The sequence below is a fragment of the Capra hircus genome, chromosome 6, assembly GCF_001704415.2.
Source record: "Capra hircus breed San Clemente chromosome 6, ASM170441v1, whole genome shotgun sequence".
In the NCBI taxonomy this organism is placed as follows: Eukaryota; Metazoa; Chordata; class Mammalia; order Artiodactyla; family Bovidae; genus Capra; species Capra hircus.
Window position 1 is genome coordinate 83,943,200 of NC_030813.1, and position 15,147 is coordinate 83,958,346.

Here is a 15,147-nt window from a genome sequence, read left to right on the forward strand (position 1 = left end):
CTAACCCAATCCCATGCACAGGGGTAGACTCCACAACCAAAGAGAACTATGACCTTGAAAACTCTTTTTTTCCTTATAAATCACACTGTTTATTCCCCCTACATATTTTTACCTTCACATTAGCCTTCTGTGGTGCTATGGAACTTTCTTCTTTACTTTTCTAGTCCAAAAAAAAAAAAAAAAATCATTTTAAGATTTTTTTTTCTCTTTTTCACCCTCTTTTTTAATGAGTTTTTCCATTTTGTTTTTTATATATTCAACTGCTTTCCCTATAGTTCTTTACTGGCTATTATCTACTTCTAACTATACATATAAATCTTCTCCACATATGTCTATTGATCTTTGCTTTTCTATTTTTTCTATCGCTCTTTTTTTTAACTTCTTTTCCACCCCCTCCTTTTCTCTTTTGCTTCCCTTCTCTTTTTTTGTCTTTTTTCCTTCTCCCTGTTTTCCTTCACTCTTTCTTTTCTCACCAAGTAGGTTAAATAGCTGAGCTCTCTTTGTTATATTCCCCAGTTGGCCCTCTACTCATACAGTTTTCCAGATTGAGCATTACCTAGTTCTACTTTTAATTGGTTGATATCACTTTTGACTTTCCTTGTTCACCAAGTCAATCTACTGTACTCTTTTCTTTAGAACACTTTGGTTATAACTGTATGTGCGGAAGTATGTGTATACGTCCCATTATCTCTGTAATTACCTGCTTGATCCGCTTGATCTCCTCCAACTAGAACACAGGCACAGGTCACCCCTAACAAGAAATCAACACAAAACCCCAACCAACATTTCCCTCCAAGGACAAAAAACAAAAGGAAGAAGTAATACAACCCTAAAGCCTGGGAAAAGGAGACCTCAATGAAGCAAGTTAGAAAAACAAAATGACAAAAAGACAGGGAATACAGCACAAATGAAACAGCAAGGTAGAAACGCATTAACACCAAATAAAGAAGAAATAAGCAATCTCCTTGAAAGAGAATTCAAAATAATGATAGCAAAGATGCTCTGAAGACTTGAAAATAGAATGGAGAAAATACAAGAAACATCTAACACAGTTAATACAATCACCCAAGACATAGAAGAAATAAAGAAGAAGCAAACAGATGAATAACACAATTACTGAAATTAAAAATACCTTCCTCTAGAAGGAACCGATAGCAGAATAACTGGGGCAGAGGAACAGATAAGTGAGCTGGAGGATAGAATGGTGCAAATAACTGATGAAGTGCAGAATAAAGGGAAAGGCATGAAAAGAATTGAGGATATCATCAGAGACCTTCAGGACAATAGTAAATATACCAATTTTCGAGTTACAGGGGTCACAGAAGAAGAAGAAGAAAAAGAAGGCACTGAGAAAATTTTTGAAAAAACTATAAGAAAAAAAGAAGGCACTGAGAAAAGTTTTGAAAAAATTATAGTATGCAGGTTAAGAAGTAACAGTTAAGTAGCATAACTTAAGTTATAGTAAAGTTATATAAGTAGTAGTATAACTACAGAACAGTACAGTATGCAGTTAAGCAGTAAAATGAGACATGGCCCAATGGACTGGCTCCAATTTGGTAAAGAAGTACGTCAAAGTTGTATACTGTCACCCTGCTTAGCTTACTTAAACAGAAAGCAAAGAGGAACTTAGGAGCCTCTTGATGAAAGTGAAAGAAGAGACTGAAAAAGCTGACTTAAAACTCAACATTCAAAAAAATGAAGATCATGGCATCTGGTCCCATCACTTCATGGAAAATAGATAGGGAAACAATGGAAACAGTGACAGACTTTTCTTATCTTGGGCTCCAAAATCACTGCAGGTGGTAACTGCAGCAACAAAATTAAAAGACGCTGGCTCCTTGGAAGAAAAGCTATGACCAACCTAGACAGCATATTAAAAAGCAGAGATATTACTTTGCTGACAAAGGTCCATCTAGTCAAAGCCATGGTTTTTCCAGTGGTCATGTATGGATGTGAGAAAATAAAGAAAGCTGAGCACAAAGAATTGATGCTTTTGAATTGTGGTGCTGGAGAAGACTCTTGAGAGTTCCTTGGACTGTGAGAAGATCCAACCAGTCCATCCTAAAGGAGATCAGTCCTGGGTGTTCATTGGAAGGACTGATGCTGAAGCTGAAGCTGAAGCTCTATTACTTTTGCCACAGGATGTGAAGAAATGACTCACTAGAAAAGATCCTGATGCTGGGAAAGATTGAAGGCAGAGGAGAAGGGGACAACAGAAGATGAGATGGTTAGATGGCATCACCAACTTGATGGACATGAGTTTGAGCAGGCTCCGGGAGTTGGTAATGGACAGGGAAGCCTGGCAAGCTGCAGCCCCAGGTCAAAAAGAGTCAGACACAACTGAGCAACTGAACTGAGAGCTGAAAACTTTCCCAATATGGGAAAGGAAATAGTCAATCAGTGAAAGAAGTATAGAGAGTCCCTTACAGGAGAAACACAATGAGACATATATTAATCAAGCTAACTGAGATTAAGTACAAAGAAAGAATATTAAAAGCACCAAGGGAAAAGTAACAGGTAACATACAAGAGAAAACCCATACAATTAACAGCGGATCTTTCAACAGAAACTCTACAGGTAATGGCAGTATATATTTAAAGTAATGAAAGAGAAAAATCTATAACCAAGATTACTATATCCCACAAAGATCTCATTCAAAATTGATAGAGAAATCAAAAGCTTCACAGACAAGAAGAAGTTAAGAAAATTCAGCACCACCAAACCAGCCTTGCAACAAATACTAAAGGGACTTGCATAGCCACTAAACATAAGAGAATGGAAAGACCTACAAAACACACCCAAAACAATCAAGAAAATGCCAATAGGAACATATGTATCACTAATTACCTTAAATGTAAATAGATTAAATGTACCACCCAAAAGGAACAGACTAACTGGACATTAAAAAAAAAGATCCATATATATATGATATATATGTATATATATATATATCATATATATATGCTGCCTACAGGAGATCATTTCAGACCTAGAGAAACATACAGAATGAAAATAAAAGGATGGAGAAAGATATTCCATGCAAATAGAAACCAAAAGAAAGCCGGAGTGGCAATCCTTATCAGACAAAATAAGACTTTAAAGAATATTATCAGAGACAAAAAAGGACACTACATAATGATCAAGGGATCAATCCAAGAAGAAGATATAACAATTGTAAATATTTATGCACCCAACATAGGAACACCTCAATACATAAGGCAAACACTAACAGGCATAAAAGGAGAAATCGACAGTAACACAATAGTAGGGGACTTTAAAAACCCACTTACACCAACAGACAGATCATCAAAACAGAATCAAGAAGGAAACACAAACCTTAAATGAAACATTAGACCAAATGGACCTCATTGATATCTTCAGGACTCTCCATCCTAATGCAGAATAATACACTTTTCAAGTGCACATGGGACATTATCCAGGACAGATTACATATTGGGCCACAAATCAAGCCTCAGTAAATTTAAGAAAACTGAAATTGTATCAGGTATCTTCTCTGACCACAAAGGTATGAGACTAGGTAACAACTACAGGAAAAACACTGCAAAAAACACAAACTCATGGAGATTAAATGAGACAATAAATAATGAAGAGGTTACTGAAAATAAGAAAGGGAATCAAAAGATTGCTAGAAACAAATGACAATGAAAACATGACAACACAAAACCTATGGGATTCAGCAAAAGCAGTTCTAAGAGGGAAGTTTATAGCGATATAATCATACCTCAAAAAACAACAAAAGCACTGAATAGGCAACCTAACTGTACTTCTAAAGCAGCTGGAAAAAGAAAAACAAAAAATCCCCAAAAGTCAACATAAGGAAAGGGATCATAAAATGTGAGCAGAAATAAATGAAAAAGAAATGAAGGAAACAATAGCAAAGATCAATAAAACTAAGAGCTGGTTCTTTGAGAAGATAAACAAAACTGACAAACCACTAGCTAGACTCACCAAGCAAAAGAGGGAGAAAAATCAAATCAACAAAATTAGAAATGAAAAAGGAGAGATTATAACAGATAACACAGAAATACAAAGAATCATAAGAGAATATTATGAGTAACTATATGCTAATAAAATAGACAACCTAGAGGAAATGGACAGATTCTTAGGAAAGATTAATCTCCCAGGACTGAACCAGGTAAGAAATAGAAATGATAAACAACAGTTACAAACACTGAAATCAAAACAGTAATCAAAAATCTCCCAAAAACCAGATGGCTTCACAGGGGAATTCTAGCAAACATTTACAGAATAGCTAATGCTTATTCTTCTAAAACTCTTAGAACATCTCCAAACTCATTCAACAAGACCACAATCACCCTAATACCAAAACCAGGCAAAGACAACATGAAAAAAAGAATATTACAGGCCAATACAATTGATGAAGATAGACGCAAAAATCCTCAACAAAATTCAAGCAAACAGAATTCAACAACACATTAAAAAGCTCATATTCTATGATCAAGTTGGGTTTATTCCAGGGATGCAAGGATTCTTCATTATATGCAAATCAATCATTATACACCATATTAACAAACTGAAAGATAAAAACCATATGATCATCTCAATAGATGCAGAAAAAGCCTTCAACAAAATTCAGCATCCATTTATGATAAAAATGCTTCAAAAAATGGGCATAGAAGGAACCTACCTAAACATAGTAAAGGCCATATAAGAAAAGCCCACAGCAAACATTATTCTCAATGGTGAAAAACTAAAAGCATTCTCTCTAAGATTAGGAACATAACAAGGGTGTCCACTCCCCCACTATTATTCAACATCATTTTGGAAGTCATAGCCATGGCAATCAGAGAAGAAAAAGAAATAAAAGGAGTACAGACTGGAAAAGAAGTAAAACTCTCACTGTTTAGAGATGACATGATACTATAGATAGAAAACCCAAAAGAAACTGCTTAAAATCAGAAAATTACTAGAGCTAATCAGTGAATTCAGCGAAGTCATGGGATACAAGGTCAAAGCACAGAAATTACTTGCATTCTTATATACTAACAATGAAAAATCAGAAAGAGAAAGTAAGGAATCAATCCCATTTACCATTGCAACAAAAAGAATAAAATAGGAATAAACCTACATAAGGAGACAAAACCTATACACAGAAAATTATGACAGTGATGAGTAAATCAAAGACATCATAACAGATGAAGAGATATTCCATGCTCCTGCACAGGAAAAATCAATATTGTGAAAATGACTATACTACTAAATGCAATCTACAGATGCAATGCGATCCCCATCAAATTACCAATGGCATTTTTTCACAGAACTAGAACAAAAAAATTCACAATTCATATGAAAACACAAAAGACCCCAAAGAGCCAAAGCAGTCTTGAGAAAAAGAATGGCGCTGGAGGAGGCAACCTTCCTGACTTCAGATTACACAACAAAGCTATAGTCATCAAGACAGTATGGTACTTGCACAAAAACAGAAATATAGACCAATGGAACAAGACAGAGAAATCAGAGATTAACCCACGCACCTATGGGTACCTTCTTTTTGACAAAGGAGACAAGAATATACTATGGGGCAAAGACAGCCTCTTGAATAGTGGTGCTGGGACAACTGGACAGCTACATGCAAACGAATGAAAAATTAGGAAACTACCTGATGCCATACACAAAGACAAACTCAAAATGGCTTAAAGACCTAAATGTAAGACCAGAAACTGTAAAACTCTTAGAAGAAAACAGGTAAAACACTCGATGACATAAATCAAAGCAAGATCTTCTATGACCCATTGCCTAGTGCAGCGCAGTGCAAGTCGCTCAGTGTGTCCAACTCTTTGCAACCCCATGGCCTATACAGTCCATGGAATTCTCCAGACTAAAACACTGGAGTGCGTAGCCTTTCCCTTCTCCAGGGGAGCTTCCCAACCCAGGGCTCAAACCCAGGTCTCCCACATTGCAGGTGGATCCTTTACCAGCTGAGACACAAGGGAAGCTCCACCTCCTAGAATAATGGAAATAAAAACAAAAATAAACAAGTAGGACCTAATTAAACTTTAAAGCTTTTACATAGCAAAGGAAACTATAAGCAAAGTGAAAAGCAACCCTCAGAGTGGGAGAAAACAATAGCAAAGAGAAAAACTCACAAAGAATTAATTTTCAAAATATACAAGCAGCTCATACAATTCAATACCAGAAAAACAAACAACCCAATCAAAAAGTGGGAAAGGGACTTGAAGAGACATTTCTCCAAAGACGACATACAGATAGATGGCCAACAAGCACATGAAAAGATGTTCAACATCACTCAATTATTAGATATATGCAAATCAAAACTACAGTGAGATACCACTTCAGACCAGTGGCCATCATCAAAAAGTCTACAAACAATAAATTCCGGAGAGGGTGTGGAGAAAAGGGAACACTCTTGCATTGCTGGTAGGAATGTAAACTGATACAGCCACTACAGAAGATGGTATGGAGATTCCTTAAAAAGCTAGGAATAAAACTACCATATGACCCAGCAATCCCACTCCTAGGCATACAACCTGAGGAAACAAAAACTGAAAAAGACACATGCAACCCAATGTTCACTGCAGCACCATTTACAGTAGCTAGAACATGGAAGCAACCTAGACGTCCATTGACAGATGAATGGATAAAGTTGTGGTACGTATACAATGGAATACTACTCGGCCATAAAAGGAACACATTTGAGTCAGTTCTAATGAGGGAGACGAACCTAGAGCCCAGTATACAGAGAGCAGTTAAGTCAGGAAGAGAAATATAAACATCGTATACTGACACATACATTTGGCATCTAAAAAGATGGCACTGATGAATTTATTTTCAGGGCAGCAATGGAGAAACAGACACAGAGAACAGACCTATGGACATGGGGGGACAGGAGAAGGGAGAAGGGGAGATGTATGGAGAGAGTAACATGGAAATTTAAAATACCCTATGTAAAATAGACAGCCAATGGGAATTTGCTGTATGACTCAGGGAATTCAAACAGGGGCTCTGTGACAGGCTGGGATGTGAAAGGTGGGATGCGGAGGGAGATAGGAGGGAGGTTCACAAGGGAGGGTACATGGGTGTACCTATGGCTGATTCCTGTTGATATGTGACAAAAAAACACAAAATTCTGTAAAGTAACTTTCCTTCAATTAAAAAATTTAAAAAAAAAAAAAAAAAAAACTAACAATAGCATTACCATATGATCTGTAAACCCACTCCTGGGCATGGATCTGGAGAAAACCATAATTCAAAAAGATACATGCCCCTCAATGTTCATTGCAGCACTACTTACTATAGCCAAGACGTGGAAGTAAACGAAATGTCCATCCACAGATGAATAGATAAAGAAGGTGTGGAAATTATATACATACATACATACACAATACACACACACACACACAATATGGAATAATAGCCATAAAAAATAATGAAATTAGGTCATTTGCAGCAACATGGATGGATTTAGAAATTAGCATACTTAGTGATGTAATCCAGACAGAGAAAAACAAGTATCATATGATATCCCTTATTGTGGAACCTACAGAAAAAATAAAAAAGATACAAACAGGGGATGGAGGTAAATTAGGAATTGGGATTAACATATACACACTACTATAAATGAAACAGACAACCAATAAAGACCTTCTATACTGCACAAGGAACTATACGGAGTATTCTGTAATAACCTGTAAGAGAAAAGAACTTGAAGAAGAGTGTGTGTGTGTGTGTGTGTGTGTGTGTGTGTGTGCGCGTGTGCGTGTGTGTGTGTGTACCTCATTCAGTTTGCCATACACCTAAAACTAACACAACACTGTAAGTCAACTATACTTCAATTTTAAAAAGTGATACAAAAAAGCACAAGTTGATCTTTTCTTCATGATACTGTCACCATTATAAACCTCAGTTACTATACAGAGAGATAACATAAAGAGAGTGGTTGTATTTCAGGTTTCACTGGGACAATCCGAGTTAATGCTTACTGTCATGACATCCTCTCCCATTTTTATGTGTCCCAGTTTGTATAATAAATGATATACTGTCCTAAAATAAAAAGTTTTTCGAGATTATTAGTTAGTTGATTATTCTCTGTGCTTCCAATATCATCCTGTGGATGTATGTATATTTATCTGTTGGTCTACAGACATTACCAGATGGATCTTTTTTAATGATGAAAATTATTTATTAGCAATCTTTGTAAGTTCAGAGCCTAATACAATGTCTGACATTCAATTTTTAGATAAATGAGTAAATAATTTAACAGAGGAGTATTAATTTTTATCTGCAAGAACTAGCCCCACTAGCTGATTTCTTATCCAAATTTATATTTTAATAAGCCTCAAGAATATATGATGCCATCTTATTTGTGTTAACTACCTGGTTTACTAAGCATTTGCCTTTTACTTTGCCCTTTACATATGCTGTAATCTTAGAAGCTACCCCAAAATCAAGTGACCTGAAGCTGAAGTACAATGTAAAATAAAGAGACTCTAGAAAACAGCTTGCAGGCTTTCAAGGCTTTGTATAGATTTAATGCCTACTTCCTAAAGCTAAATAGGAATATTATAAAGAGCAAAGTGGTAGATTAATATCCATAGTTACATTTAATATAAACACTTACCCACAGAAAGCAACTGATTCTTGGAAATGCTAACGCTTATCTCTTCATCCTCTTCCATATTTTCGTCTGAATTTCTTTGTAACTTGTCTTGGACAGTATGGGATATATTTATATTTTTATCTTTAGATTGCCTCACATTAACTTCTTCTTCAGGTACATTGGCCTCAGATTTTGTTCTCTGTTTTTGTTTTATAGTCCTTTTGTCTCCAGATGATTTTTTTGCATTCTCAGAATATATTTCATATTTTGTAGATTTACAGTTATTTTCTACATCATCTGACAAAGCACAACTCCCACCTGGTATTTTTGGTTCAGAGGGCTGAGATTTCTCTACTGGGTGAGCTTTGCCAGGATGCTTGTTACTTGTCAAAGCCACAGATGATACACTGTCATGTCTTTCTCTTGACTTCTTCCTCTGAAGGACCGTGCTCTCAGCAGGGGATGCTGTGTGCTGCTTCAGAGGCCCAGTCTTTCTTGGTATAGTAATCCAAGGTTGACTGACAAAACTTTTATCTGATTCATCAATTATAAATTCATCTTCCAATAACTTCGTATTATTTGCAGGAGATAAATGAGGTGGAACAGTTGCTATATGCCTAACAACAGAACTAAAACAGAGTGTTACAATAAATAATAGCTCAAGAAAATAAAGTTTATATCTTTGCTTTAAAGAGCAGTTGACATGTCTCTTCAATTTTTCCTTACACTTTAAAATCTTCCCCTCCTTTTACATTTCTATAATATCTGAGCATACTTATTTATAACACAGATGGGAGCACAGAAATTTAAAGCTGGAAGCATCTCTATAGACTTCATCAACTAATTTCTGGTTCCCCATTCATTAGAAATATTAAACAGATGAAATCCAGAGATGTATAAATACTGCCCAGATATACTCAAAAAACATGCCATTATTATAATGTTAAATTAAATTTTGTTTTTATAGATGTCTCATGGGCATGAATTTCTTACCATACAAAACAAGATTATTTCTGAGACACCTCCTAGTTTAACAATTTAAGAAAACACTACTAAATTATAGACTAAATTATATAAAAACTCATTCCAAGTTTGAAAGTTCACACACATTTTTGTACGTGTTTATTCTGATGGAATAATTTTGCATTTCCTTCCTCTTTATGACAACAGCCTTGAGCAAACCATATCCTTCAATGCAAAAATAAATAGAGCAAACATCCAAATTCTGAAGGCAATACATGTACTCCTTTTTCTGCCCTTTTCACTTGAGTAAGGATGCTTAACCATTTTCATACATAGTAGAGGAAAACGTAGGATGGAAAAACGATTATCATGTCTATATTTTTTCCCTTTATAAAAAGATTATGAGATGAAAATGCCTTCTATACTTCTCTAATCTCAAACACCTCATAAATCTTCCAATATAAAAAACATATACACATATATGCTAAGCAATATATCTTCTAATAGGCAGAGTCTTACAAGTTTATATAATCAGAAAAATCTAGACAATCTAATAAAAAACAAAGTATAAATAGGAGACTATATAATATATAAATAGAAGATTATGCTTAAAAATATATTATTTTTCAGCACTTAATTAGCCAATCTGATAGAAATATGTTTAATTTGCTTTATTGTGTATTATCTGTAGGGCTTCCCAGGTGGTTCAGTGGTAAAGACTCTGCCTGCCAATGCAGGAGAGGGTATGATCCCCTGGAGAAGAAAATGGCAATCCACTCCAGCATTCTTGCCAGGGAAATTATGTGGACAAAGGAGTCTGGTGGGCTATAGGTTTTGGGGTCGCAAAAGAGTGGACACAACGTAGGGACTAAAGAACAATAAATATTTCCTGCAATATCTATTAATTCCACACATTAAAGAAGTAATCCTAGGGACTTCTTGGAGGTCCAGTGGTTAGAACTCTGCACTCCCTCTGCAGGGGACATAGGTTCAATCCCTGGACAGAGAACTAGGATCCCACATGCCAGGCAGCCAGAAAAACAAAAAATAATGCTATGTATTTAAAGATAAAGTTTTCCCAAACCAGCTAATAAGAACTCTCTATATTCCTCCTTTATTCTATTTCAAGAGACTTTCATAACTTTAAGGTTATTCAAACCAAAGATATCCTTAGGAAATAACCTTCACACTTACTACAGATCAAATGTTTATATCCTTCTGAAATTAATAAATTAAAACCTAATCCCCAATATGATGGTATTTTAGGGTGGAGTCTTTAGGTAGTGATTAGGTAATTAGGGTGCAATGGCTCATGAATGGAATTAGCACCTTTATAAGAGAAACCCCAGAAAACTCCCTCACTACCTTTTATCATTTGAGGTTATAGCAATAAGATAGCCATCATCAACCAGGAAGCAGGTCTCACCAGACACTGAAACTACTTGAGCCTTGATCTTGGACTTCTCAGCCTCTAGCATTGTGAAATAAATTTCTGTTGCTTATAAGCCATCCAGACTATGCTGGTCTATTTAGCAGCCCAAATTAAAAATAAAATTTTAATTAAATATTAAAATTCAGAATACAGAAAGATGACTTCTGGCTCAGTGGAAAATTGCCATTTGAGTTGGATCTTGAAGAATGGATATGATTTGGCCATGAGGACATGTAAGAAAGAATCAAAAGGAAAAGCATAAGCAAAACAAAGAAGTAAGAAAACATGAGGAATAGTGAACAGTTACACCTGGTTATAGCAATTAAACTATACTCGGTAGTTTATCAAAAAACTGACACATTAAAAAATAATTACTCTTTTAGACACATATAATTAGCCCATAAATGTAACATATTTGTATCAGATAGCAGGGCAATATGCATACAGGGGTAAAAATGCCATATGTACCTATGTGTACACACACACACACACACACACAGAAAGAGAGATGGGAGAGAAGGAGCAAAACTATGGAGGTGGAGGGAGGAAGGAGTCAACTATGGAACAGAGACTGAACCAAAGAGGAATTTCATTCATTCGATGTTTTTATAAAACCTTCCTAATAGATTTGCAAGCACTCTGACAGATCTCATAGAAAATACAAAAGAAACTAAACTCCCAGAAAGATGGGCTTATGTCTTAACCTACATAAGAAAGACATACATAAAATAGTTAAACTGTAATACAAGGTAAGAAATTATTTTAAAAAAACACTGGAGTGAAACTTTTAGAATATAAATTGGCATATGTCAAGGGGAAACAGTGTGCCAAAGCCATGTGGGTGGGTTAGTCATCTAGTCGTGTCGAACTCTGCGACCCCAAGAACTGTAGCCCGTCAGGCTCCTCTATCCGTGGGATTCTCCAGGCAAGAATACTGGAGTGGATTGCCGGTCCCTTCTCCAGAGGATCTTCCTGACCCAGGGATCGAACCCAGGTCTCCTGCGTTGCAGGCAGATTCTTTACCATCTGAGCTACAGGGAAGATCTAGGACAACTGCAAATACATATGACAGAAACAGTTCACTAGTGAGAGCGAAAGCCTTAAATATCAGCTATAAAGTGAAAGTGATAGTCACTCAATCATGTCCGACTCCCTGCAAGCCCACGGACCATAGCGCATCAGGCTCTTCTGTCCGTGGAATTCTCCAGGGAACAATACTGGAATGGGCTGCCATTCCCTTCTCCAGGGGATCTTCCAGACTCAGCAATTGAACTCGAGTTCCTATACTGTAAGCAAATTCTTTACTGTCTGAGTCACCAGGGAAGCCCCAAATACCAGTTGACAACTCTGAAACTTATTCTGTAGACCACTGACAACTCTGAAATTTATTCTATAGACCAGTGGTTCTCAACCCTAGCTGCTCTTAATTCCAGCTAACTCTATGTGCAGCCAGTTAAAAATCATTGAATGGACACTGTGGAACTACTGAAGGTTTTTAAGTAGGCAAGAACAGATTAAAACTTATTTTAGGACTACCATTTTACTAACACAATCAAAAGAAGCAGAAAAAAATATTTAAAACACCTAACAATGACACCTAGGCACCTTGACAATTTTACTTCTAAATATTGCCTTTAGTTTTTGATATCATACATACTAGAAAGTGTTGATGAACAGAAGTAATAAAAGCTGAAGAAACTTATTTTCTTTCACATTTAATTTAGAAACCATTAAATGATGGCTTTGTGGTTAGTTTACTGGTAAGAAATACACTCTATGGGTTAAACATAATTTCAATTAAAAATTATGTTAATTAAGATTAACTTTTGGCTAAATGTCATTAAGAATCCTTAGGTACTATTCAAAGAATCTAAAAGAAAAATGTGGACCATTTCTTAATAACTTACCTGGATTCACTTTTTCTTTTTACAGTTTCTAAAAACAACGTTGAAAAACTCTTTCTAGCTTGCGGTTGATTTTCATATTCTGAATCTTGTATTCTTTTTTGAGATGTTCTTGACTGTTTCCTGTCTTGTAGTCCTTCTGATACTTTATCCTCTATTTCTGATACTTCATTCGTTATTTCTACTTTCTTTAAAACATCTTTATCTTCAAAGCTTAACCTAAAAGGTTAGAAGGACGATAAGCTGAATATTTCCACCATTTGCTGAGTTATAAGTTTTCTTGAACTTCCCTACAGTGGTAATACCACCACTTACAAAATTTTCCAATGGGCCTTTATTTAAACTTTATAAATGCTGATGTGTTTCTCTCACACAAATTACATAAGATGAATTGTTCAGAAAAATTAAATTTTGTATTTGCTGATAGAAAAAAAAGAGAGAAAGGATGGTTAAATCATATAACAAGGCAAATTGTAGCTTAAAATACTAGTTCTCAAACATTTCATATGAATCGGAATCCTCTGGGGAATCTTATTAAAATGTAGATTTTGATTCAATAGGTCTAGCATAGAGTTTGAGATTATGAATTTCTAACAGGCTTCCAGATCATACCATTTCTCTTGATCCTGAGCTGCAGATCACACTTTGGACTGTAAAATCTTAAGAGTGTACTTAACTCCTCAGCTCCAAGAATCAAACACAAAAGACCCTATACAGATATTATACTTATGGCAGAGGTTTTCCAATAGCAAAGGACCTTGAACAATCAATTGTGCTTCTTAAAGACCAATGGGAAAGAAAGCCCCAGGAAATGGATGTGGGTTTACCACAATTATCTTCAACAATACTTATTGTTTGCTACCCCTCAAAGTGACCTGATATATACTTACCCTGGTAATTAAAAATAACATATGGAAAATACAAATTATTTCTCTTAGGAAGCTATTGAAAATTTATTATGAGGAAAAAAATATCCTGTGATAAACCATAATGAAAAAGAATATTAAAAAGAATGTGTATATATACATACATATATGCATAACAATTTGCTATACAGCAGCAATTAATATTTTTAATTCAACTATATGACACTCAAAAAATGTTTTTTAAAAAGTTATCTGAATATAACAAAATATAAACATGTCAGATTTGAATATATGAGTGCCTACTGTGTTATTTTCTATGTCATTAGTATTTTTTTTAGATCTTAAAGAAAAAAGAAAAAAAGTATGCTTTCCCATAGACCATAGGAAAGTTTACCCCCAGACTTTTCAGAAGTACACTTTAAGGCCTTCCATAATAAATATAAATTGAATATATACCCAACATATGTCTACTTTTCTCATAACATGTAAATATTCAATACTTACTGTAAAATACATAAAACACTAAATTACCCATTTTTAACATAAAAAATGAAATTGTTACAGAAAGATTAATATTTCATAAATAAATAAAACTTCACCTTTTTCTGGTTTTATGAGAAATCTCTGGACTTGAAGACAGCATATTTACTGAATTTTTGGAAGTGTGGGTCTCTCTCTTTTGGGCAACAGATGGACTACCCTTTTGCAATGAAGATGCTTTAATGTCCAGGTCAGAAGGTGAGCCAACAGATAAGTAACAATCCTCATCAGCTTCACTGTGATTATCTTTTAGTTTTTTACTTGACATTTTTCTCAAGTCAGATGTATTTTTAGAATGAACATCAGTTGCCAAAATTTTCTGATGAACCTCATGGTCCTGAACTGGAAAAAGAATTATATGAAGATATTAAAAACTCTTTAAATAATATTAGAACAAAATGTGCTTTCTGAAGTTCAGCAACAATTTAATTAGAAAGTTTTCAGGAGACTCACAAATCTTCAAGTTTATAATCAAAGATCTAGGAATAAAATATGCAAGTACTTTAAAAATTCTAAGTTATGAAATTAATAAACTGAAAGATGTATTTGGTCCATGCTCCACAGTTCTGAAATGAGTAAAACCTTCAAACATAGAAAATTCACAGTTCTATTGATACATTAAATTTATTCAAGATTTGAATACAGTTAAACTCATAGAAGGAGAGATTAGAAAAGTAGATGGCAGGGACTGGGAGGAGGGAGAAATTCAGAGATGTTGATTAACAGATGCAAAGTTTCAGTTGTATAAGATAAATTAGATATCTAGTGTACAACATTGTGTCTATAGGTAACAATACTCTACTGTACACTTAAAAATCTGTTGAGAGAGATCTCACTTAAAAC

General features: G+C 35.0%; 1 protein-coding gene across 2 annotated transcripts in view; it reads right to left on the reverse strand.

The window, feature by feature from the left end:
* The window catches only part of CENPC (centromere protein C), a 105,364-nt gene that overhangs the window by 57,172 nt on the left and 33,045 nt on the right, over positions 1-15,147 (reverse strand). For both annotated transcript variants that reach the window (XM_018049507.1, XM_005681653.3), the window contains exons 6-8: positions 14,364-14,646; positions 12,902-13,117; positions 8,621-9,228 (exon numbers count right to left, since the gene is read on the reverse strand). In XM_018049507.1, the coding sequence (XP_017904996.1) occupies positions 8,621-9,228; positions 12,902-13,117; positions 14,364-14,646 (1,107 nt within the window). The remainder of the gene's footprint in view (positions 1-8,620; positions 9,229-12,901; positions 13,118-14,363; positions 14,647-15,147) is intronic.